Raw genomic sequence first — 24,371 nt, 5'->3', positions numbered from 1 at the left:
GAGTGCTGGGATTACAGGCATGCGCCACCATGCCCAGCAGTCCCCACTCTTGTTACGTCTTGGATTCGCTCCGTTCTCCTGTCACCTCTGTTAGTTTCCTCTGTCTCACTCCATCCTAGTTCTTTTGTGGAGACTTCGGTCCCTAGTTCTGTCTCACTCTTGGAGCCGCTGTCCTCACAAGGCCCAAGCATGTTTGTTGGGTTTGGTGTCTGTGACTTGAGCCTGCCTACCTTGGGATCTTGCCAGATGTTTGCCTCTGTCTTTCTGAGTTTTCATCATCTTATTTTTCCGCTCTTTGTGCTACCATCTCCCCATGGCTCTCCTACCTTCCTCCTCTTACCATTTCTTGAATCAGCCTCCAACCTTGTTTCTTCCTTATTGCTTGGTGTTGACCTCCCCTAGCTCTTTCACCTTTCTCTCCTCTCCTTCACCTTGTTTATATTTTCTGCTCCCTCTGCTTCGTCACACCTGGGTTTCTGCTTATCATGCTCTAACCCCATGCCCTTGTATCACCTCCTCCCTCCCTGTCATGGCATCCTGGAACATCCCCAGCCTTCCCCGTTTCTCTGTGCCTGCTTCCCCATGGCTCCCGTTCTTGTGCTTGTTTGCTCCCAGGAGGGGAACAGACAGAATTCAGGTTGTGTGTTTGCATGCCTATTTGTATATGGGGCTGGGGGGCGGAGTAGGAAGAATGGACATGGCTATTCATCTCTGTCACCTTCCCTCCCCCGCCATCCTCTTTGTGGACAGCTGCGGGGGGCTGGGAGGAAGGGGTGGTGCTTTTCAAATCACAGTCCCTGAGTCCTTTTGAGCAGTGATTAACAGCCTGGCAGGACCCTGGAGTCCTTTAGCCCCAGCATGGGGGACAAAGGTAGTGTTTGGGGCAAGAACGAAGGGAACACTCCTCCTAGGAAAAGGCTGGGAGAGGGCAAGCACGAGCCATGTATGATCTGGGGCAGTGGAGGCTGGATGGCTGTTGGGGAATTTCTCCTACCTCTGGTTTGTAGGAAACAGCTTGGGTCTCAATCCTGCTTTCTAGTCTTTGGGTGAGATTAACAGCCCTAGTTTAAGGATTGAATTCTGGTGGGCTTTAGTTAGAAAGTCAGTGGGTAAAGGGAGCTATTATTTTTGGGAAAGTGAAAAAAACATGACCGTATCTTTACCCTCCAGACTTGGACAAGTTAGTTGCAGCGTTCAGGGCACCTCCCAGACCCTGCCTTCTTAGCGTCCATCCCCATTCCCCATAGACAACCAGTTCCGGATGTCCATACTGGAGCGCCTGGAGCAGATGGAGAAGCGGATGGCAGAAATTGCAGCAGCAGGGCAGGCACCTTGCCAGGGTCCTGAGATGCATCCACTTCAGGTACTTCCACAGGGAGGGAGGTGGTCTACACGGGGGACCAGGAGGGTCTGCCTGAAGAAAATGGCTTTCCTCACTTGCATGATTCTCACTTGCCTGTCCCCAGCCTCCTCAGCCAGTTCTCCTCCCTCTCCCTGATGTCACCCTGCTCCCACCCCCACCCCGTGGCAAGAGTGGCTATTCTGGGCACCCTCTTGGCATGACGGGCTTTAGACTATTTCTGGTCTGAAGAAGGGTGGAGGTGAAAGGAGAGGGTGGGGGAGGGGGTCAGGAAAGTTGGGGCTCAGGTCCCAGTGTCTGAAGGAAGAGGTCTGTGAAGAGGCTCAGAGAAAGCCTTGGCTCCCGAGTGGGAGATGCCATGTGTGGGTGGCACCAGTCCAAGCTAACGTGGAGGCACGGCATGGGCAGGGGAGTCTAAGGTCTAGCTGTAGGAGCAGCTGGAACTGGGCTGTGGGAGGAGAGGGTACTGATGAACTGGAAGAACCAATGGGCTCTCCGAGGTCTGGGTGGTGGGAACTCAGAGCAGGAAATGTAGGGAGGGAACAGAATCAGACACTAGAGGGCAACTTGGAACGGATGTCCAGGTCTCTGCACGCAGACGCATGTATTGCAGGATGAAGGCCAGGGACCTGGGTTTGAGGCACGTGTGGTGGTCCTGGTAGAGAGCATGATCCCACGCTCCACCTGGAGGGGTCCTGAACGGCTAACCCACGGGAGCCCCTTCCGGGGCATGAGCCTTTTGCATCTGGCCGCTGCCCAGGGCTACGCTCGCCTCATCGAGACCCTGAGCCAGTGGCGGTGAGCGGGGGCAGCAGGGAGAGGGCCGGGCAGCCACTGGGGTGGAAGTGCCAGGGGATGAGGGGCTGGAGCTCTGCCAAGAGGGAGGTCACGGTGGGAAGGGATAGGGAGAAGACTGGCAAAGGGGATATCTTACTTATGCCCTGGCAAGTTACTGGGACTTTTTGACCTCCTTAAATCAACTAATCTGCCTAATCTCACCGGCCTTAGCGCTTCTAGATAGCTCACTTCCTAGACCCTTTACTTTCAGTGTTCATGTTTTGCTTCTCTTTAACCCGACGGGTCCTGTTGTCCTCTTGCAGGAGTGCGGAGATCGGAAGCTTGGATTTAGAGCAAGAGGTTGACCCGCTCAACGTGGATCATTTCTCTTGCACTCCTCTGGTGAGGTTGCTGGTGCCCTGTGAGATGGGCACAGAGCTTAAGGGAAGATCCTTGAGGGATGAAGGAAAAGTCGGGTAGGCCAGGCTTGGAGGACTTGGCCACTTGGAGGAAGAGCCCTGGCCTCACTCCCACTCCCTCTCCTTAGATGTGGGCGTGTGCCCTGGGACACCTGGAAGCTGCTGTGCTCCTTTTCCGTTGGAATCAACAGGCACTGAGCATCCCTGACTCTCTGGGCCGCCTACCCCTGTCTGTTGCTCATTCCCGGGGTCATGTGCGCCTTGCCCGCTGCCTGGAGGAACTGCAGAGACAAGAGGCATCAGTTGAGCCCCCACTTGTCCTGTCACCCCCCTCCTCTAGCCCAGACACTGGTGAGCACGGCTCCTGATCTTTCGGAGGGGGATGCCAATAAGATAGGCCAGGGCAAAGCCCAAGGGCGGGAGATAGAGTGGAAGAGGAGGAGGCAAAGATGGGGAGACAAGAGGAGCCTGGGAGAGCAGCCAGGGAGACTTGAGAACAAGGTCCAGGGAGACTTGAACGGTGGCCCATAGCTCCCACCACCCTCACCCACTTCCCTTGCCTTCCAGGTCTGAGCAGTGTCTCTTCACCTTCGGAGATGTCAGATGCCACTTTCTCTGTTACATCAGCCTACTCTAGCGCCCCAGATGGCAGTCCTCCTCCTGGTCCTCTGCCAGCCTCTGAGATTACTATGGAGGAGATGGTCCCAGGCCAGCTCTCCTCGGGTATACCAGAGGCCCCCTTGTTCCTCATGGACTTTGAGGCCACCAACCCCAAAGGGTCCCCACCCTCTCCTCCTGCTCTCCCGACAGCCCCAGATGATGGAGCTGCTCCAGAGGACACCGACACCCCCCAGTCTGTGGATGTGATCCCGGTACTGTTTATGTTGGTAGAACTGAGAGGGCTAGAAGGAGTGGGTAGAGAGGTGAGGTGAGGTGAGGCAGACTATTCCATGATGCAGCATCAGAGACAGGCTTCTCTTTAGGAAAAAGGGCCATTCACCCCCATTTTGGGACAGGCAAGGTAACCCTTTGCATAGCTGCTTTCAGCTCTTGTGACTCAGTGGTCATAATGCAGAAGAACATAGGATTTCTGGAGGATATCTTCACTTACAGCTGGGCTTTTAGGGATTACCTGTTGATCTGCAAAAGGACAAGGTTCTTGGGGAAACAATGATACCAGGTAGCTGAGAAGTACATGAGCAGAACAGCTGGCAAAGCAAAGGTAACAGGAAGTGATGTGGGCTGGGAAGGAGACTTGCACCCTCTTGCATGTGGTAAAAGCTAAGAAATGAGAAGTCTTATGGGATGAATGAGAAAAAGAACAAATGAATGTGGAAGTTTAGCTATGTACTTCTCTCCTAGAACCTGAGGACTGCTGGGGATATAGCTCAGCAGCACAGTGCTTGCCTGGCAAGTGCAAGGTCCTAAGTTCCATTCTCAGTCCAAAAAAGAACCTGGGGACTACCTGCTTTACAAAGCTAAAGAGTAATTAGGTAGAAGTCTAAGTGCAAAAACTTAAGAGAACTCCACAAAGAAGGCTGCATGAAGTGTAGGAACAGGACGTACTACAGGCTTCAGGGATGGACCAAAGGACAGACTAGAACACTTCATCAGGGTGTCATGTGGCCAGCAAAGACTGAGCTGAAAGACTTCAGCTCTCTTGGAGAGCTGAAGCGGGTGGGGTGAGTCATGGCTAAGCTCAAGGGGAAGATGTGCTGGTTGGCTGCCATGGGGCAGGCCCAGGTGGGACATGTGGCATTCAGCCTGGAAGGGTGGCAAGTCCTTTATTAGATCCCCACCCGATTGCCCATTTGGAGTGTGTGCTTCCTGTCCTGTGTTCTCCACATCTGAGCACAGAGGGCTGTTGACACCTCCACCCCCACCCCCTTGGGAGCTGGCAAGAAGAAATGAACCAGTCGGAAGCAGTGGTGAGAAAGTCAGAGCTTAGCAGGAGAGCAGTCCCTGAGGCTCCAGTGTCTGGTAGTGGAGTGGACCAGGGTTACAGCTTTGGCAGGGTAAACACCTGACAGTGGGGTCCCCTCAGGGCTTACACAGCTGCTCCCTTCATCCAGGTGGACATGATCTCCCTGGCTAAGCAGATCATTGAAGCCACTCCAGAGCGGATTAAACAAGAGGACTTCGTGGGGCTACCTGAGGCTGGAGCCTCAATGCGGGAGCGGACAGGGGCCGTGGGGCTCAGTGAGACCATGTCCTGGCTGGCCAGCTACCTGGAGAACGTGGACCATTTTCCTAGCTCCGCCCCTCCCAGGTGACCAGCCCAGGACAAAGCCTCCAGATTCTTCTTCAAAGGAAAATGAGAGGAGGGAGGAAGCAGGCTTCCCCACAGCCATGCGCCATTCTAGTTGCAATCCCGAGTTGAGAAGGGAAGTGGATTGGCCCTTGTACTCTGAAGCTGCTCTCTGTAGACTCTCGCTGGGGGCCTTTCTTCACAGACACCCATAGGTGGGACACAAGGGACCTCAGATGCCCCATGACATCCATTCTCCCTGTCTCCCACAGTGAACTGCCTTTTGAGCGAGGTCACCTGGCTGTCCCTCCAACGCCTTCCTGGGCGGAGTTTCTCTCTGCATCTACCAGTGGCAAGATGGAAAGTGACTTTGCCCTGCTGACACTGTCAGATCATGAACAGAGGGAACTGTATGAGGCCGCCCGAGTCATCCAGACAGCCTTCCGAAAGTACAAGGTTAGGGGGCTATGGGTGTCAGAATAAATGAGGCAGAGGAGACTGAACTCCCAGGACGTTTGGAGAGGGAGCAGTAATCCAGACAGGCCTCAGACTGCAGGAAGAATCGGGGCCCGGGGAAAAGCAGAAGGTCCACAGTGTTCACTAGGTGGGCCATGAGGTGCTGAGACTTTCTCTCCCCTCAGGGCCGGCGGCTGAAGGAGCAGCAGGAAGTAGCAGCAGCTGTGATCCAGCGCTGTTACCGGAAGTACAAGCAGGTGAGTCTTCTCAAAAGCATACAACAGCCTGGCATGGTGGCTTAGGCCTGCCATCCCAGCACTCGGGAGGCTGAGGCAGGAGGCCTGAAAGAGTTCGAGGCCAGTGTGGGCTACATAGTGAGTTCAAGACCAGCCTGAACTGCATAGCGAGACCCTGTCTCAAAAAACAAAACAAAATACAACCAACCCACACCACATACACTCATTGTAACTCAGAGCACCCAGACTGCTGCCATCGCCTTAACTCCCCTTCTCTCTCCACAAGCTGACCTGGATTGCACTTAAGGTACCAGGCATGAGATCTGGGTGTGAGTTGTCTGTGCTGACTTAGCCTTTCCCTGAGTGTGGGTTAGAGAGACCTGCGTCAGCCTAGCTTGGGGGTGACCCTCAGGGACCTGAGTCCCGGTCCTTCCGTTTCAGCCCCTGCCCCTCTTCCCTGCAGTTTGCACTCTATAAAAAGATGACCCAGGCGGCCATCCTGATCCAGAGCAAGTTCCGAAGCTACTATGAACAGAAGAGATTTCAGCAGAGCCGCCGAGCTGCTGTGCTCATCCAGCAGCACTACCGCTCTTACCGCCGCCGCCCAGGGCCTCCCCACCGGCCCTCGGGGCCCCTGCCTGCTCGAAACAAGTATGGCCCCAGCTCGCCAGCCCTCGGCTGAGCCTCCTCGGCCACGCCCACCCCGCTCCCCACCACCGCGCCGCCCGTGCGTCCCCGCGGGGTGCCCCAGGGGCCGGGGATATGGGCTGCCTGGGTGCTCCCTGAGGTCTTCCCGTATGTTTCTTCCCCCAGAGGCTCCTTTCTCACTAAGAAGCAGGACCAGGCTGCCAGAAAGATCATGAGATTCCTGCGGCGCTGCCGACACAGGTGCCCACGTGTCCCTGCCCTCCGTGGATCTCTGCCTCGCCACACCCCCGTCTGACTCCTTCCTCGTCTCTCCGTAGGATGAGGGAGCTGAAGCAGAACCGGGAGCTGGAAGGGCTTCCTCAGCCGGGGCTGGCCACCTGACCGGGCTGCCGCCGTCCTCGCCACCCGCGGCCCTTCCTGCGGTCTCCACGGGGAGAGCGACGTCGGGGGCTGGGGAGCCCCTGCTGGCAGCTTTCCCGCCCCTCTGCAGGGGCCACAGTGCCACCCTACCCCGCTCCTACATCCCTCCTCTCCTGGTCGTGCCGCCTCCTTCGGTCCCAGGCTCCCGAAGACCCTCGCCCACACCGCTGCATCTTCGCTGTGCCCTGCGGAGCCCCGCCTGCCCCTCCTCCACAGCCCCCGCCCTGCCTGCACTCCTCTCCCTTCCTGCACCCCTCTCCCTTCCTGACTTGCCTTATTTATTTGTTCGACGCGTCTCTGAATGTATCCGCCTCGGTCCCCACCTCTGCCTTCTGCGCACCCCCATGTTTTGGGGCCGCCGCGCCCCACCCCGACTCCGCATGTTTGCGTCCGTTTCCTCCCGGCCGTCTTCCCCGGTCACCCCGACTCCGGCCACGCAGCCGGGGCCGCCAGGGCGGGGGTCACAGGACCGCGCGGCGGAGCCCCCGCCCCCGCGGCAGGGGCTTGTACATACTGTAACATACAGAGTATAGCGAAGAATCTATTTAAGGGCTGCGCGGCCAGACGTGTGGTCCCCGCGCGGCGGGGCCTCCTGCGCTCCACGAGCACTTTCTACTTGTGCATGGGCTTGGTTTATACAAATTGCCATTAAACATCGCTGCACCAGCCAGCCTCGGCTTCTGTCTGCGCGGGGCGGGGCGCGGCTCGCCGGCGTGGGGGAGGGAGACCGGACGGGGCGCGCGCCGCCGGCCTTGGGCCCGCGCCCGGCAGGGCGGGAGCGCGGTTTTCCGCCTCCGACGTGTTTCCGGCCTTAAAGGCATTTCGCCCTTCCCTTTAAAACGCACCGCCCCCTCTCAGTCACTCCCAAGATGGCGGACCTACTGGGCTCCATCCTGAGCTCCATGGAGAAGCCACCCAGCCTCGGGGACCAGGAGACTCGGCGCAAGGCCCGAGGTGAGGATCCCAAATTCACAGCCGCCTTTCTTCGCCCGGTTCCCAGGACCGCACTCTTCCCTCTTCGAACGGTCCCGCCTCTTGTACTTTAAAAGACCCCTCACAGGCCCCTTTTGAGACCCTCACAGTCCCTAATAGGGATAACCGGCCCGCCCGCCGTTCTTAGCGGATAGTGATTGGCTGCTTGAAGCCTCGCTCCAACCTCCTGCCGCTTCCTCCCTACCCTGGCCTTCCGCAGTCCTTGTTTCCAATTAGCCGAGGGGGCCGCCTATCAGCTGGTGGTGAGCTCTGATTGGGGGAACGCCTCCAGTATCGCCCCACCCTGCCTTCTTCCGATTGGAGGATGGGGTACGCTTCCGTCGTGGCCCCCCTGCCACCACCAGCTCTATTCTGATTGGCTCAGGGCACGCTCATCCACTGTTCTCTCACCACTATTAGCTATCTCAAAGCTCTACCTTCTAAGCGTTGTCGGACCTTCCTCCTGAGCCCCCCCACCTGCCGCACTTCCCATTGGTTGCTGGGTCTTCCGTGTCCCGCAGCCCCTCCCTCTTGGTGTAACCCTGTGCCGCCGCTTTCTCTCCAATAACCCTTTTCCTATCTGTACCCTTAAATTCCTGAGGTTCCCGGCGGTCGTGGTGTTGATTGGAGAAATGAGACTGCTTCGCCGGTCCGATTGGCCACAGTCCTCTAGCAGCCTCCCCGCAGGCGGGCTCGAATTCTGCTGCGGCGCAGGGTGCGGCCCAGCGGGGCACGGAGGCCTCCCCAAAGTGCTCGAGAGCTGATAAAGACCTAACTAGCGTCCCTTGTTTATTGAGCACCTACTTGGAGACAGGGTATCCTTCAACAAGGCCACGGTCTGAAGTGTGAGGCACTCACTGAAGAAATAGTCACACAGGCGTTTAATAAATTATTGTATGTGAGAGAGAGGGCCAGAGTATTAGAAGCAAAAGTACACTTGGAAATTCTGAGAAAGGAGGGGGCATAATGGGCAGGGGGAGTTGGAATTCTCCAATCTCAGGTGACTCTAGGTGTTGGAGTCGCTAGCTGCGGTTGACAGACTAGGAATGTTCAACATAGTCACTTGCCTGAGGTCAGTGAGTTTCAAACCCGGGTAAAGCTCTCCCTCCCCGCCTTCCTCCTCCTTGTTTTGAGACAGGCTGGACTGGAACTCGTGGTGATCCTCCTTCCTCAGCCTCCTAGAGTGCTGCTGTTACAAGCATGTGCCACCATTCCCACCTAAACCTACATTCTTAACTATAATCTTGTGCCACCTCTCAAGATGCAGAGAAGACCAGTTAGAAAACAGTGGCCAAGACAAGAGGTAGAGATGATAGCTTCTCGGCTGTTAGGCCCTGTGGCACCGGAGGATGACTGGACACAGATGAACAGAGTCCCTGGCCCCCAGTAACTCATAGTCTGGTAGGGAAGACAGAATGCTACAGTGTGTTAATGCTCAGCACATGGCTATAGTGAGTGCCTAAACCAAATACACTGGCACCTCAGAGGAAGAAGTAACTCTGACTCACGGCAGATACTGTTTGTAAGAGGAGGAAAATTCCAAGTGGAAGGAACAACATGCAAAGGCATGGAGTGCTTAGAAAAATAAGAAGAGGCTCAGTGCAGCTGGGAGGGATTTAGATCCTATGGAAGAAATAGACCTTAGGAATATAAAGGATTAGACGTGGCAGAAGAGAGAGAGGGCATTTTAGACTGAGGAACAAGAGTAGGAAGAGCTGTCGGGTTCTAATCCCACACTGGGAAGGCTGAGGCAGGAGGATCACTTGGAGCTTGAGGCCAGCCTGGGCTACAGAGTGAGTTCAAAGCCAGCCTGAATGGCATACTGAAACCCTGTCTCAAAAAGACAAAAAAAAAAGGAAGGGATATTTGACCAAATCTCAAGAGGCAGTAATATTCCATCATGGGGAAAACTGGCAAGAAGAAGGGCCTCAGGTTAGACATGTGCAAAAAAGAAAAAAAAGAAAGTGCTCCTCTTGGGGGTAGGCATGTAGTTCAGTGATAAAATCGGTGTTTAGCATGCGTCAGACCCTGGATATGATCACTAAGCATGACACCAACACCACCACCACCACCACCACCACCACCACCACCACCACCCCCCGCAAGAAAAGCAATTCCCACTTCTAGGGGCAGATGGGATCTGATTCTGATGTAAAGGCAGGCTGAGTAAGAAGAGGAGCTTTTAGGCCCTCTTCAGAGAAAGAGCTAGGTTGCCTAGGCTGGATTCAAAACTGTGATCCTCCTACCACAGCCTCCGAGGAGTGCTGGGATTACAGGTATGCATTACTATATGTGGCTTGCAGAGGTTTTGTTTGGTTTTGTTCTGTTTTGTTTTTTGTTATTTTGAGATAGGATCTCGATTCTTGCTATGTAGTTTATGCTGGCCTTAAACTCAGTAGGAAGCCCAGGCTGGCCTCAGACTCAGTAATTCTCCTGCCTCAGCCTCCAGAGTGCTGGGATTGCAGGCATGCGCCACGACTCCTGGCTCTAATTGGAGAGGTTAATAGCTCACCTTAGACACCTACATCCCCAAAGAAGAAAGGTATTAGATTAGCAATTTCAGCTTTGTTCTATCTGTAGAAGTAGGAAGTAGGGAGGGAAGTTATGAAATATAGGAAGTTAGATAGTTTCCCCTTTCCCACATAGACAAATGATAAAACCTGAGGCCATAGGGCTTAGTCAGGTCTCCTCACCACCTGGGCATTAAGTAAATGTTAATTGATCTCCCCAGTGAGGTTAGTAAATGGAGATCAAGCATGATTGTATTCTCTATCACTCCCACTGAACTGTGAGCTCTTGAAGGGCAAAACTGTGTTTTGTTCATCCTGGTACTCCAGGGCCTAGCACAGTGCCCAGTCTGTAATAAGCATCAGTAAATGCCAGGTGAATTAACAGTAATCCTACCTTCCCAACCTGACACCTCCCAGTGGACACCAGACTTCCTCTGAAGCCTTCCTTCTTCCCCACCTATGTTGCTGCCCCGGTCTCATGCTACCATTTCTCACCCCTAGAACAAGCTACCCGTCTGAAGAAACTACAGGAGCAAGAGAAACAACAGAAAGTGGAGTTTCGTAAAAGGGTGAGGACAACTGGACAGATCAAAGGCAGCCTCTGAAGGGCTTCCAATAAGTTTGAGATGGAAGGTGGAGGGCTGAGTTGTATTGAAAACGCCTTAAGGGAGATGAAGCCTAAGTGCCAGCAGCGTGGCCGCTGGGGAAGGTGTGGGGAGGCAAAGAAAGGCCACTGGCCCAGCTCGGAGAGGGATATTTGGATGGAGCTATTATTTCATATCTTCTTCCCTTTCCTTCTCCTAAGATGGAGAAAGAGGTGTCAGATTTCATCCAAGACAGTGGGCAGATCAAGAAAAAGTTTCAGCCTATGAACAAGATAGAAAGGAGCATACTGTGAGTGTCTCAGGGCTGGGGGAGGCAGGATATGGGCTTGGGGGGGCATGAAAGGGCCAGCAGGGGACCTCTCAAGGGACAATCACTAGGCTTCCTCACAGCTCAACACACTCTCTTTTCTTCCTTCCTTTCTCAGACATGATGTGGTGGAAGTAGCTGGCCTGACATCCTTCTCCTTTGGGGAAGATGATGACTGTCGCTATGTTATGATCTTCAAAAAGGTGAGAAGCTGGGCATGGTGGCCCACGCCTGTAGTCGTAGCACTAGGGAGGCTGAGTCAGGAGGATTGCCACAAATTGAAGGCCAGCCTGGGCTACAGTGAGTTCAAGGCCATCCTGAACTACGAGACCCTGTCTCAAAAACAAAAAACAACAACAAAAAAAAAAACAAAGAAAGGTGAAAGACCTGAGTTCCTCACTCTCTTTCCCCTTTTCAGCCTGTCCTTTCACCTGGAGGAGAGGAGGGACATTAAGCATTTATATGGACCCCTCACTGCATCATTTCCTTCTTCTCCAGGAGTTTGCACCCTCAGATGAAGAGCTAGAATCCTACCGCCATGGAGAGGAGTGGGATCCCCAGAAGGCTGAGGAGAAGCGGAAGCTAAAGGTGAGATGTCCCTGGCAATCCCTGGGGCCCTACAAGTGCCACTAGCACCTATAAGGGCTCACAGTCAGGCCCCTGAGCACCAGTACCCTACCTCTGTGCCCCTAGGAGCTGGCCCAGCAGCAGGAGGAGGAGGCGGCCCAGCAGGGCCCTGTGGTGGTGAGCCCTGCCAGTGACTACAAGGACAAGTATAGCCACCTCATTGGCAAGGGAGCAGCGAAGGATGCAGCCCACATGCTGCAGGCCAATAAGACCTATGGCTGTGGTAAGCTGTGGTGGGAGCTGGGGAGTCAGGCCGAAGAGCGTAGGATGGGGGAAGTGAGCAGAGGCTAAGGTCCTGCCCTCCTTCCCCTCTTCCCCCAGTGCCCGTGGCCAACAAGAGGGACACACGCTCCATTGAAGAGGCCATGAATGAGATCCGAGCCAAGAAGCGTCTGCGGCAGAGCGGGGAAGAGTTGCCAACTACCTCCTAGGAGCCCCACCCAGGTCCCTCTGACCTCTTGGGGCAGGGCAGTGGGTAGGGAGGGACAAGGCTGCTGCTATTAGGACCCATCCTGGAGCCCCTCCTCTGGAACCACCTCTGCCAGCTGTCACTGAAGCTGGGGGGAAGCAGGTGTTCGTCACTGTTGTTGGAGCCTGGTTGTGTGTGTGTGTGTGTGTGTGTGTGTGTGTGTGTAAGAGAGTGAATGCACAAGTGCATATTTAATCTGTATTATTCTCTGTTCTCCTCGGAACTTTCTTCCCCGTGGGGCTGGGTTACTTTACATTCAATAAACACTGTTTGACCCAACACCCTAGTTTGTATATAGAAAAACAGGTCTTAGAGCCACTGGCAGAAGAGAGGAATAATGTTAAGTTGAACAGTATAAAATTGCTATCTGTGGTTTTTTTTGTTTGTTTGTTTTTTGTTTTTTTTCTGGTACTGGGAATCAAACTCATGACCTTGCGCTTGCCAGGCAGGCGCTGTGCCGCTGAGCTAAAGCCCAGCCCCCAAAATTGCTATCTATGTGAATCAAAGGTAAACAGTTATTGGCATTGGGACTTACAAATAGTGCTTGTTTGTTTGTTTGTTACTGGGTGTTGAGCTCAGGGCCTGCACACTAGGCCACATTCCCACACCATTTCATTGTTTGAGACAGTGTGTTGCTAAGTTGACCAGACTGGGCTTCAACTTGTGATCCTCCTGCCTCCACCTCACAGAGTGCTGGTGTTACACTCATGTGCCACTGTAGCTTAAATACAGTATTTTAAAAGCATGGGTGCTGGAGTCAAATGGCCTGGCTTTGGGTCCTGGCTCCATCCACTTGCTAACTCTGCTATAATGGGTAAGATACTTTCTAGCTTTTTGTGCCACAGTTTCCTCACCCATACAGTGGAGATAATGGTATCTGACAGGATGGCTTCAAAGATTACACAGGTCAGTTCACATCAATGAGGACACCTCCAGACCTTTGAGGCCCTGTAGAAGCAGTAGCTGCCCCCCTTCTCATTCATCCTCACAAAGCACTCAGGCTGCTGTGGCTTTTATTCCACAGTGCACCCAGGCCATTTACTTCAACTGAGTAGCAAGCCTGCCCCATGGCATGGCAGGACCCCTGGTCCTGTTGTACCCATTCTGTCCTCTTCTGGATGGCACTCGCCAGCCCCATTTCACATATGATACCCGCTTCCCCCAGCCTCCTTCCGAAATGTGAACTGTTTTAGAGCCACTCCCCTGCAACTTCCTCTGTGAGAGTCCTTCACTTCCTCGTCCCAGCAGGTTATACATATGTTCTCTGCCTCTCTTTCCTCCCCCTACCTGCCCACCTCCCTCCCACAAAGGAGCACTCCATGGTGTTATGTGGCACCAGTTTTATTTCAGGGAGAAGGGTTTGCAGGCCTGGGTCTGTCTGGTCAGGTCCTGGGGCCTCCAGCTTCTCACTTGGCCTTCGGGTTACGGAACTTCCGTCCAGCAAAGATGGCCTTGTCCCCAAGAGCCTCCTCAATCCTAGAATGCAAACGAAGTCACAGCTGCTGCCTTCCAGCCCAGCAGTGCTCAGCTCCCCCACACCCAGGCCACTGGACCCACTGTACCTCATGAGTTGGTTGTATTTAGCCAGGCGCTCTGAGCGGCAGGGGGCACCAGTCTTGATCTGAGATAGGAAGAGGGATTTGGGAGAGGCTAAAGGGGTTGGGCCTGCCTGGCCCCAAGGAAGCATTGTGTGGTGCCCATTCAACTTGGGCAGGAAGCTGAGGACCCCCAAGAAGACTTGGTCAGAAAGTAGAGGGAAGCCATGAGTACCTGTCCTGTGCAGAGCCCCACCACGAGGTCAGCAATGAACGTGTCCTCAGTCTCTCCAGAGCGGTGGCTCACCATCACCCCCCAGCCATTAGACTGAGCCAGCTTGCAGCTGAATAGAAAAGACATTTAATGAGGCCTGTGGGACTTCCTCAGAGGGAAAGCCAGGGGCTGGGGAGAACTTCTTTGTACTGGGTAGTGGGAACCTCGCAGTGAAGGCATTAACTACGTTTTTTTGGGAAGTAGGAGAGAAGAGATTTCTGACTTTGAATTGGGGGCTCCTGAAATGCAGGTGGGAGGAGTAGCAAATCTAGGAGAAAGGAATAGTATAGGCTGGGGGTGGGGAACATGGCAGGGCCACAGTGGCAAAGCTGTTGGAGTCAGGCCAAGGATTGGTTAAGGTCTTGAGGTCAAGGTGTGGATGGATCAGCTGCCAGGGGAAAGGCAGACTTGCAGTTAGTGGGCAAGACTAGCTGGAGCCGGCAGGGCTGGGCAACCCACAGCTACAGCGAGTGCAGCTCCGCAGGTACTCACGCCTGTATGGATTCGGTCACAGAGCCGATCTGGTTAACCTTCAACAGCAGGCAGTTGCAGGCCTTCTTCTCAACAGCCTGTGCAATTCTCTTGGGGTTGGTAACTGTGAGGTCATCCCCTACGATCTGGATGTCTACCCCCGAGAGGAACGAGGTCCATGTGGCCCAGTCATCCTGGTCAAAGGGGTCCTCAATGGAGACCACTGGTGGAGGTTGGGAGTACAGTCAGGGTTATAATCTGGAGCGGCCTCATGGAGGGGTGACAGGTAGTGAAGTTTGGATGGGGATTGCAATGGGACTGAGGATAGGACAGACCCGAATCACAGCAAGGCTGCGCCCTGAAATCAGTGTTAGGCAGTTAGTGGGAACTTGGGCAGGAACCCTGGAACTCTTAAGTCTCACCAGGATAGTTCTTGATGAAGTTCTTATACAGTTCCCCAAGCTTCTCCCCCGTGATGTGCCTGGCAGGGTCATCAGGTGACTTGAAGTCAAGATCGTACTTCCCGTTGCGATGGAACTCAGACGCTGCCACATCCATACCGATCACCACCTTGTCTGGGTAGCCGGCTGCCTGGATAGCCGTCTTCAGCAGCTCCAGGGCTGGAGAGGACCAAGAGGACCTGAGACCCCAGTATCCCTCATCTCTATACCCCATTCTCCCACTGTGGAGGCCCAGGGAATCTGCACCCCAGGGTGCTCAGCACTAACCCTCATTGTTCTCCAGGATGTTGGGTGCAAAGCCACCCTCGTCCCCAACGTTGGTGGCATCCTTCCCATACTTGGCCTTGATGACCCCCTTAAGGTGGTGGTAGACCTCGGCACCAATCCGCATGGCCTCCTTGAAGGAGCTAGCTCCCACAGGCAGAATCATGAACTCCTGCATGGCCAGCTTGTTTCCAGCATGGGAGCCCCCATTGATCACATTGAAGGCCTGGGACAGGGAGAGGGTGCTCAGACCTGGGCTGGGGCGAGAGGGGCAAAGAAGGGACTGGGAGTTCTGACCCTGACCTTCACACCCAGCCCAGGTCAGGTGGGCACCCTCTCCCTGTCTCAATTAAGTAGTTTAGGGTGAGTAATTTTACTCCTCAGAACCTTTCTACTTATTCCTATAAAATGGGGATGCTTCCTACCTACTTCCCCGTAGGCTCTTCTGCTAAAACTTAGGGTTTAGTTTAACAGGTCTTAGTTGAATACTTTTATGGCATTGTTACAAATGCTTTACATAAGTGAGCTCATCTCATTCTTAAAATACCTCTATCTATAGCTGGGTACTATGATTACTCCCCACTTTACATATGAGCAAAGTGAGGCATGGAGAGGTCAACTTGCCTGGGACCACACAACTAGTAATCAGGTAGGGCCAGGGTCTGAGCCCAGCAGTTTGTCTCTAGAATCCATGCTACTCTGGGCATGGTGGCGCACGCCTGTAATCCCAGCACTCGGGAGGCTGAGGCAGGAGGATCGTTGCGAGTTCGAGACCAGCCTGGGCTACAAAGTGAGCTCAAGACCAGCCTGAACTGCATAGCGAGACCCTGCCTCAAATAGATAAATAAATAAATAAATAAAATCCATGCTAATAAACAATCTTTCTCGAAAACAATAAATGGTAACATACTGAGATTAAATTCAAATGCCTCCCATTAAGAGCACATTGGTTTAATAAGGACTTGAGAAGATACAAAGAAATGCCAAGATCCTTGCCATGAAGACGCTTTCGATCTGATTTGGAGGGGTGGAATGCAGGAGCAGAATGAGGCTAGAGTTACCAGCTTGGGGTTGGAATGTGAAGGAAGCCAGTTACATAGCCAGAGAAGGAAGCACAGAGAGGCTTAGGGAAAGTTTGGATTGTGGGAAAGAGGGAGGGGCTGGACTGCAGCAGGAGAGATTCCATTTCAGGAAACTGCTTCCTTGGAGCTGGGTCTGAAAGGAAGATTTTTCCAGGGGCTGGTTTAGCACCCGTAGGTGGCTGGGGGGCAGCTCTGTCATCCAGGATCTGGCAGGGCCAGCCACACTCACAGGCACTGGGAGTATGAGGTCAGGATTCCCAGCAAGATCTGCAATGTGCCGGTAGAGCGGGACTCCCTTCTCAGCTGCTCCCGCCTTACACACTGCCAAGGACACGCCCAGGATGGCATTGGCCCCAAACTTGGCTGGAAGGAAAGTGGGAAGAAAGGGTGAGAGCTTCTTTTGCAAGGTTTGGGGTTATTTCCTTGAATATCCCTTCTGGTTACCCCAAGAAGAATCCAAAGCTCTAAGCCACAGAGCATTGTTTTCTGTTAACAGATCCCCCAGCAGCTTGAGGAGTCTGGAAGCCCCCACCCCAGGGAGATGTGTCAGCTTCACATCTGTGTCTACAGCTACCCGAGCCTGGCAGAGGGCAGGCATCAGGAAATGCCTGTGGAATGAATAAAAAGCTATCCAGCATGGTGTGCCCCAAAGTGTGGGACACAGAAGCAGCCCAGCCAGACCTCAGCCTCTGTGATCTCTCTCTACCCCTTGGACACTCCGCTCCTTCCCCACCTCTGGCCTTTCACTCACACTTATTCTCGGTCCCGTCCAGCTCAATCATAAATTTATCAACTTTTTCTTGATCCACGACGCTTAGTTTCTGGAAGGACAGGTTTGAGGAAGAGAGGGGAGAGGTCAGATTTCTCAGGAGTTGGCTTGCGTGAAAATAGTTGGGGGAAAAAGGCTACCTGGAGAGAGGGAGTGCTCAGGGTGAGGTGCGGGGCAGAGGAGGAGGAAGGGGAAACTGGCGCTTCCACTTGCCTTTCCCAGCAGAGCAGGGCCTAGAGTCTTGTTGATGTGCTCCACAGCCTTGAGCACGCCTAGAGAAGTCAGGGGAGAGGGTTCAGATTTCCAAGTCCACGACCCCGGCTCTGCAAGGGCTTGGGTTCCAGTCTTCTACCTGCAGGCCCATGTTCTGAAACTGCCCACACAGGGTCCTTCTTGTTGGTCTTGGCTCACCTTTCCCCAGGTAGCGGGACTTGTCTCCGTCCCTTAGTTCTAGGGCTTCATAAATACCCGTGGAAGCTCCACTTGGCACAGCTGCTCGGAATCGGCCTGGAAGAGTTGGAAGATCACAGAAAGCCCCCGCCCCACCCCCAGAGGCTGAAGTCTCCTCCGTGGGTACAGGGACAGAAGCCAGTGCGGCGAGAGTCAGGCCTCTGCCAGCTCCAGAACCAGGTTGGAAGAGGAGGGTCAGGAGGAAGTCTGGGGAAGGGAACCTCAGAGAAAGGGCACGCTGTGGTATAGAACACAAAGGCAAGGGCAAGGTGAGGTTAGCATCTCTGAAGCGAATCGATCCAATGGGTCTGTGTTACCCTTGGCTGTGTGCAGGTCCACCTCCACCGTGGGGTTGCCCCTGGAGTCCAGGATTTCCCGGGCAAAGATTTTCTGCATGGCCATGGCTGCAGGACAGGAGGTGGGAGTGAGTGGGGACACTTGATCCCTTAAGGAACTAGAAATCTCTTGCCCTTTAAGAGTCTTCCCCACCCCAAGAAGGCAGGTGCTAGAGCTAAAAATACCCCTTAGAAAGGTCACAGACCAGAGGCAGGCACAGCCCCCTCCCCCACTCAGAATAGCTCCTGTTCCTCACCCCCATCCTAAGAATCCAGGGGCCCCTGCCTTATAACTCTTTGGGTCCCCCCCCCCAAACCCTTACCTCCCCCAAAGCAGCACTTACACCTTCTTCTTCCACCCTTCTGGTCAAACTGTCTCTTCTCCATGGCTTCCTAACCCTCAGATCCTCTCTGGTTCTCATTTTCCTATTCCCAAAATCCTCATAGGCCCCAGATTCCTTACCTAGCCTCAGCTCTGTCTTTATCCATCTCTGCCTCTCCTCAGGGCCGCCTCTCCCATACCCCGGGAAAGGGCAGGGGAACTGGGGAACTCCTGGTGCCTACCATTCTGCCTGCTCAAGCCCAGCTCTTTCAAGAACTCTCAAAAAAAGCTAAAATTTTCCCTACTTTCTCTAAGCCAGCACCACCCACACCTCCACGCGCTGTGGCTGAAGTTTCACCAGACCTGGAGTGTCTTCCCTGGAGCTTTGGATGGAGCTCTGAGTCGAGGTGGCAGCTGGGACAGTGTCAGCTCACCCCCTCTCAGGCTGGGCATTTATCCCCAGGCACCCTGTCCCCCAGCCAGCCCCGCCTCTCACTCCAACCTCCCCCTTCCACCCGGGCTGGCAGCCAAGTGCCCACTACAGCATAAAGTAGAAGCCTTTGGTCCTAAGCACCTGCCCCTCTCCAAAGGTTAATGACTAGCCCCCTCCCTTTCTCTCTGACCCCCAATAAAAGTTCCTACTTTAAATTCCAGCCCTTGGGAGGAGAAGGGGAGGGGCTTCAGATAAGGGGGTCTCTCTCCTGTCCAGGATTATATTCCCCTTTTGCAAAGGTTAAAGAGGAACTAGTGCCCTTTAGGAAAGGCCAGAGGTAACCTGAGCTCTGCAGGGCTGGGGAGGGGGCCTGGAAGAGGGGCTGCAGGATTGACATCCACACATGTTCGCTGTGCCCTCCGTGGGGGAAGGGACCAGGATGCTGGGTGAGCTCTGGGGGTAGAACTGAACCCCCACCCACACAACACATCCAAAAGGCTAGAGGATCTCACCTCTCAGGGTCCTCATAACGGCCACTCATCCACTCAACCTACTCTCTCGGCCAGCGGGTAGGGGTGGGAGGGAACCAGTTTAGACGGGCCGGGTCATCGGCGCCGTGCCCGACTGATAGCGCTGGGACAGCACTTGTCGCCCAGCGTGGAGCCAGTCAGTCAGGAGCCCCTTTCCTCACCGACTGTGGGGGCTTCTGCGCGCGGCCCCTGCCCTTCAATGAATGGTGTTGACTCAGGAATGAAAGAAAATGAATGGACTGGAGGAGGGGGTGGCCCTTTGTGAGCGTCTGGATCTTGGGGCCGGTCCCTCCGTCTGCTTGTAGCATTGCAGGAAATGGGTATCTACACTCGGTAACTCTCCGGCTGGGAGGGTCTGGGGGTGCATGTGGGACGTCCCCTGAGTCCTGCTGCAGCCTGGGCCTGCCAACGGGAAGGGATCTCGGGACACCTCGGCTCTTCACGCCAACTCCGGGGCCCCTCCCGCCGGCACCCGAGGACCTTCGCCTGGTGACTCAACCCGGGGCACTCTGAGCTCTCCCGCCCCGTGTGTCCCGCCTCCCTGCCTCCACCCCAAGAGCCCTACGCGCCCCCGTCTCCCATCTCGCCCGTCTCCTTTATCTCTGGCCGCTCCCTCCGGGATTTTTCCACCCTCGGGTGGGGAGTGCGCAGGCCAGAGGTCAGCAGACAGCGGGCGGGGAGCCCCGCCACGTGCCCGAGTGCGGCTCCGCCCGAGCCCGCCAGTGACTCAGCCGCGCGGCTGTCCAGGAACACCAGCTCGGGGGGCGTCGGGCCGGGGTGGACACCAGGGAACCGGGCCACACTCGGGAGGACGAGACTGAAACGAAACCCTTTCCAGCCCGCCTGGGAGGCCCTGCGTGACCCCGGCACCCCTCCTCCGAGGGACCGGAAGCGGCCCAGCCCCTCGGCGGCGAGGGTCTGGGGGATGGTTCACCTAAGTCAGCCCCCCGGGGCTGCCGACCCTCTCTACGTGGGGCGGCGAGTTACCTGATGGCACATTAAGGCTTTAACATCATTTTACTGGGAAAGAAGAAAAACCCAAGGGCACAAAGTAAAAGGGACTTTCCCCTTCTTGAAAAAGTTGCCAACTTTGGAAATTTTGTATTCTTCCGCTTTGAAAAATGAGTCCCGCCCGCCTTGGGCGCCCGCACGTGATGACCTTTGCAGCGATGGGCCAAGGGGCACTGCCGGTGACCCAAGCTGCTGGCCCGAGCACGGGCGGGGCTGGGCTCGGGGCTCGGCCTTAGGCTACGGCCAGCCCCGGGAAAGGCTACTCCCTTGGAGTGCAGATGTGCTCTTAAGAGCCCAACCTGTGCGCCCCGGGCAGACCCGGGAGACAGGTGTCCCTGTGGGTTTCCAGCCCTAAAAACAGCTAGGATACTTTGTCGAATTCCCCTCTACTCTCTTAAGTAAAATTAATAGTGCTGAGGCGGCAGCGCGCACGCCCGCGCCCCTTCCGCTTGGCGGGAGACAGCCCTTGGTCCACCCGCCTTTCCAGGACAGTCCAGATCGGTCCGGCCCGGCGCGCGCTCGAGCGCCGGCACCCGGAGGCCGCCCCAACTGCCCCGCGCGTTGTCTGTCCCGGCCCCGGCGCAGGCGCGAGCGCACGCGCCGCAGCAGACTGCCGTTCCTTCCCTCCGGCGGAGGTGGGGGAAGAAGTCGTTCCTTTTAACCCCGGGTTCCCCGAACTCTTTTTAATTTGCTCAATTTGCATCTTGCTAATCCTTTCTTTTTCCTTCCTCCCTCTGGCTCACTCCCTTTCCCCCTACCAAGTCTGGTTTGTATAGTGCGCGGACTTGAGCAGGCGCTAACCTTAGCCTAACCTCCGCCAGCCCCCCAGCCTTTTACATTGCTTTCCATCAAACTCTGCAAATTTTGCAATAGGGGGAGGGATTTTTAAAATTGCCTTTGCAAAGTTCGGTATCTGGGCAGGAGAAGGGGAGAGGGAGGGAGGGAATGGGAAGAAGGCCCCGCCCCTACCGCCCTTTGCAAATAAAAATCTAGAAGGGGGGAGGAGGAGCAGGAAGTGGCGGTGCGAGGGCTGCTGCACTGCTAGCACAGCCAAGGTCCGGACGGCAGCGCGTGCCCCGAGCTCTCCGCCTATCCCCGCCCGCCTGCCCGAGCCCAGCCCGCGGCCCCAAGCAGCAGTGCCGACAGCAGCCCCAGCACCAACGCCATGGCCGGGTGGAACGCCTACATCGATAACCTCATGGCGGACGGGACCTGTCAGGACGCGGCCATCGTGGGCTACAAGGACTCGCCCTCTGTCTGGGCCGCCGTCCCCGGGAAGACCTTCGTCAACATCACGGTACTGAGAGGCTTGCGAGGTCCCAGGCGCCGGCCGGCCTTGGACCCGAAGGGTGGGGGCAGGCGGGGTCTGCGGAGGCCAGGGAGAGGCCAAGAGCGGGTCCTGGCCCCGGAACCGGCGCGAATGGCGGTTGCACGTGAGCTGGTCGCTTTGCTGCCCCCAAGTCCTACGGCCCTGGCGGCGGCGCCCATCCCGCCAGTCGCCCCGCTTTCCGCGACGGGGCGTTACATCCGGGGCATAGGGCGGGGAGGGGCGCGCCGCCCGGTGCTGCGGCCCACTTCCGCCTTCCCAGGGCGGGGCGGGCACGCGCTGCAATTTTTAACCAGAAATTGTGATTGAGAAGGGACTTGGGAGCGCCTGGCTTCCCCACAGGCCGCCAGCTTGCACCCCCTTCTACCATTGTTCTCCCAAATGCGGGTGGGGGCCCCCGGCGCTAGGGCTTGATCACTGTGCCCGTCCTCCGTGGACTCCCTGCTCCTCCCAACTCCGTTAGAGAGGGTGAGGCCGCCACACACCCCCCAACTCGGTACGTTGGCCTCAGCATTCCTGTGTGGCCAATCCCGGAAGTACCCTCGCCCTCCCTTCCCGCCATATGGCGGGGCCTGGAGCAGGGGAACTTTGTGAGAAGTTCTGAGTTAGTGTAAGCGAGGGAATAAGGGATGACTGCTGCTGTCCCTACAATCACCTCCCCTGGCCACACTGCCCGGAAGTGGGGAGGGGTAGCGGAAGTTCGAAAGAGGGGGGAAGGGGATTTCCGGGCGGGAGGGGACCGGATACGGGGATTTGGGGTGTAAGGGGGAGGGGGAGAACGTTTCCCTGGGGTATCTGGACCCTAGAGCTGGTTTACCCGGTCTAGCTTCTACCTCCTACAAGTTTTCCAAGTTTCCCAGAAAGCCTCCAAGGGTCTGCTTCCTCATCTTAAGATAGAGATACCTGGACTGAAAGTCTAGGTTACTTGGAGACCCAGGCGTCCGGGCCCCTAACAACTCCTGCAGAACCTTTGACCAAATAAGGGCAAAGTTGCTTCTCCTGTCTTGCCCGCCCCCTCCCTTCCTCTCTGTGCTTCTGCTTTTCCTGCAGGAGACTTCTGAGCATCCAAACCATTTCCCCACTGTCCTTACTGGCTTTTGGTCCCCTATTTCCCTGGGTTTGCTTTTCCTATTAAATACTGAGATCTGAGTGTCTGGAAGAATCTGTTAACCTTTCCTCCCTGGTCCCATTTACTAGGTTTGAGAATCATGATGCTTTTTCTGCACCAACTTGCCACAGTACTTTCTCAAATTTCATTGATACATACAAAACCCTCACCACTACTCTAGAGTAGCTCCCAGAGAAGTGGAAAACAGGTGGGTTCTTGGAGAACAAGGTGGGAACTAACCCACCTAATTAGTTAGTGCACTAACTTTTTGGGTGCTTGATTTATCTTCTAGCCAGCTGAAGTCGGTGTCCTGGTTGGCAAAGACCGGTCAAGTTTTTTTGTGAATGGGCTGACACTTGGGGGCCAGAAATGTTCTGTGATCCGGGACTCACTGCTACAGGATGGGGAATTTACCATGGATCTTCGTACCAAGAGCACTGGTGGAGCCCCTACCTTCAACGTCACTGTCACCATGACTGCCAAGAGTGAGTTTGAGTTTCTCCCTCCTCAGGCTCCGTCCCCTATGTCCTTACATTTTTAATCTTTCGGGTTTTTTCTCTGCGGTTCTCGGTATTAAGGGGGTCAGACCAGCATTCTGCTGCGTGCTGGAACCTTGGATAGTCCCTCTACTTTTGTCTTAGTTCCCTATCTTGTAATATAAAGAAGTTGAACTGCATTACCTCTTAAGCTACTTCATGCCTTGAGATTTTTCAGATTAAAAATCTTGTTTTCTTGGAATAGATTGTTGGGACCCTAAATCACTGTTTACTCTGACCCTTTGAGCTCTTTTGTTAAAACGTGAGGTGAGATGGCACGCTCAGGCATAGCCATTTGTAGTCTGAGCATGTAAATCTAGTACATGAGCCTTTGACCCCCTAAATTTCAGCTTGTTCCTCTCTAGCCTTTAAGGCCGATTTTTTTTCCCTTTTTGAAAAGCTCTTTTGTTTCAGGGTGACTGACAGCCTGCCTGTGTGGGGGGGATTGGGAGGGGTGAGGTTGGGTTACAGCCCCCAGGGCTGAACAGCTGCTGAACAGCTGGCAGGGGGTGGATTTGTGACACCTGGGTCCTAGCCTTCTTTCTCTTTCCTCCAGCGCTAGTCCTGCTGATGGGCAAAGAAGGTGTCCACGGTGGTATGATCAACAAGAAATGTTATGAAATGGCCTCCCACCTGCGGCGTGCCCAGTACTGACCTCGTCTGTCCCTCCCCCTCCCACCATTCCCGACCGCTTTTGCACCCCCCTCCTTCCCGTGTACACACACACAAACACACACATACACCATTTTTATTTTGGGGGCCATTACCCCATATCCTTTATTGCTGCCAAAACCACATGGGCTGGGGGCTGGGGCTGGATGGACAGATACCTCCCCCGACCCATACCCCTCCTATGTGTGGTTGGAAACTTTGGTTTTTTGTTTCTGATTTTTTTTTTCGTGGTTGTTTTTTTTTTTTTTTTTTTTTTCTGAATAAAAAAAGATTCTAACAAGGTGCTGTGTTGTTTGAGATCGGGTGTCAGAACAGAAGACGAGCACTGTGACCTGTCTTCATCTGGGCCTGGGGTTGGGAGCAGGGAGGCTGAGGCACTGCCAAGCCCGGATGTCTGAGCATCTTACCTGTGTCCAGAACTCAACCCTCCTGAACTCCATTTTCCTGCTCTCTCCATTCCCATGTCCAGGACTAAGCCCAAGTGGCCTGGCTCTTTCATGGTGGTGTTTCCCAGCCTAGGTCCTCAAGTGTTAGTCAAATTGGTAGGTAGGTAATGGAATAGAACCATTCAGACCAGAGAATGGGTCCAAGCCTGCGGGTAAGGCAGGGCTAGTTGAGTCATCCTCGTCTGTCCGTAGGTGGGGCTCCCCGCTGAGTCACAGCAGAAGCCTACTGGTGCTGTCCCCCTGCCTACAGATTAGTCTCCCAGTGCTCCCCTCTGCTACAGAAAAAAGGGG

At 55.0% G+C, this 24,371-nt stretch overlaps 4 protein-coding genes and 1 long non-coding RNA gene across 11 annotated transcripts in view; 4 read left to right on the top strand and 1 right to left on the bottom strand.

Moving 5' to 3' along the window:
* The window catches only part of Camta2 (calmodulin binding transcription activator 2), a 16,530-nt gene extending 9,906 nt beyond the window's left edge, over positions 1 to 6,624 (top strand). For 4 of the 7 annotated variants that reach the window (XM_005399629.2, XM_005399626.2, XM_013522076.1 and 1 more), the window contains 12 exons: positions 1,248 to 1,363; positions 1,974 to 2,158; positions 2,461 to 2,539; positions 2,685 to 2,907; positions 3,124 to 3,428; positions 4,629 to 4,825; positions 5,077 to 5,260; positions 5,446 to 5,517; positions 5,783 to 5,803; positions 5,960 to 6,147; positions 6,310 to 6,384; positions 6,462 to 6,624. In XM_005399629.2, coding sequence (XP_005399686.1) covers positions 1,248 to 1,363; positions 1,974 to 2,158; positions 2,461 to 2,539; positions 2,685 to 2,907; positions 3,124 to 3,428; positions 4,629 to 4,825; positions 5,077 to 5,260; positions 5,446 to 5,517; positions 5,783 to 5,803; positions 5,960 to 6,147; positions 6,310 to 6,384; positions 6,462 to 6,525 — 1,709 coding nt within the window. In that variant the 3' untranslated portion in view covers positions 6,526 to 6,624. The remainder of the gene's footprint in view (positions 1 to 1,247; positions 1,364 to 1,973; positions 2,159 to 2,460; positions 2,540 to 2,684; positions 2,908 to 3,123; positions 3,429 to 4,628; positions 4,826 to 5,076; positions 5,261 to 5,445; positions 5,518 to 5,782; positions 5,804 to 5,959; positions 6,148 to 6,309; positions 6,385 to 6,461) is intronic. The other 3 variants (XM_005399630.2, XM_005399628.2, XM_013522075.1) reach the window with 1 other exon arrangement.
* Positions 6,625 to 7,100: 476 nt separating this feature from the next.
* Positions 7,101 to 12,148, top strand: Spag7 (sperm associated antigen 7). The gene is made up of 7 exons (XM_005399632.2): positions 7,101 to 7,518; positions 10,548 to 10,615; positions 10,852 to 10,940; positions 11,077 to 11,161; positions 11,457 to 11,546; positions 11,652 to 11,808; positions 11,907 to 12,148. Exons 1-7 carry the CDS (start codon positions 7,434 to 7,436, stop codon positions 12,014 to 12,016), a joined length of 684 nt encoding a protein of 227 aa, XP_005399689.2. The 5' UTR covers positions 7,101 to 7,433; the 3' UTR covers positions 12,017 to 12,148.
* A 1,231-nt stretch (positions 12,149 to 13,379) lies between these two features.
* On the bottom strand, positions 13,380 to 18,487 carry Eno3 (enolase 3 (beta, muscle)). Its single transcript, XM_005399622.1, has 12 exons — positions 18,381 to 18,487; positions 17,678 to 17,764; positions 17,322 to 17,417; positions 17,124 to 17,182; positions 16,893 to 16,962; positions 16,371 to 16,504; positions 15,063 to 15,285; positions 14,757 to 14,954; positions 14,356 to 14,557; positions 13,825 to 13,933; positions 13,617 to 13,675; positions 13,380 to 13,530 (listed from the first exon to the last, which is right to left on the bottom strand). The coding sequence occupies exons 2-12, from the start codon at positions 17,760 to 17,762 to the stop codon at positions 13,461 to 13,463; spliced, it is 1,305 nt and encodes a 434-aa protein (XP_005399679.1). The 5' UTR covers positions 17,763 to 17,764; positions 18,381 to 18,487; the 3' UTR covers positions 13,380 to 13,460.
* Positions 16,436 to 16,815, top strand: LOC106150187. Its single transcript, XR_001236846.1, has 2 exons — positions 16,436 to 16,528; positions 16,638 to 16,815. It is a non-coding gene; the product is annotated as an uncharacterized LOC106150187 (long non-coding RNA).
* Positions 18,488 to 20,989: 2,502 nt separating the features above from the next.
* Positions 20,990 to 23,803, top strand: Pfn1 (profilin 1). The gene is made up of 3 exons (XM_005399610.2): positions 20,990 to 21,288; positions 22,719 to 22,911; positions 23,519 to 23,803. The coding sequence occupies exons 1-3, from the start codon at positions 21,157 to 21,159 to the stop codon at positions 23,614 to 23,616; spliced, it is 423 nt and encodes a 140-aa protein (XP_005399667.1). The 5' UTR covers positions 20,990 to 21,156; the 3' UTR covers positions 23,617 to 23,803.
* The last annotated feature ends 568 nt before the right edge of the window (positions 23,804 to 24,371 follow it).

The sequence above is a fragment of the Chinchilla lanigera genome, unplaced genomic scaffold, assembly GCF_000276665.1.
Source record: "Chinchilla lanigera isolate Chin_1 unplaced genomic scaffold, ChiLan1.0 scaffold00066, whole genome shotgun sequence".
Classification (NCBI taxonomy): domain Eukaryota; kingdom Metazoa; phylum Chordata; class Mammalia; order Rodentia; family Chinchillidae; genus Chinchilla; species Chinchilla lanigera.
The sequence above is the reverse complement of the archived record's forward strand: the minus strand, read 5'-3'. Positions and strand labels throughout refer to the sequence as shown.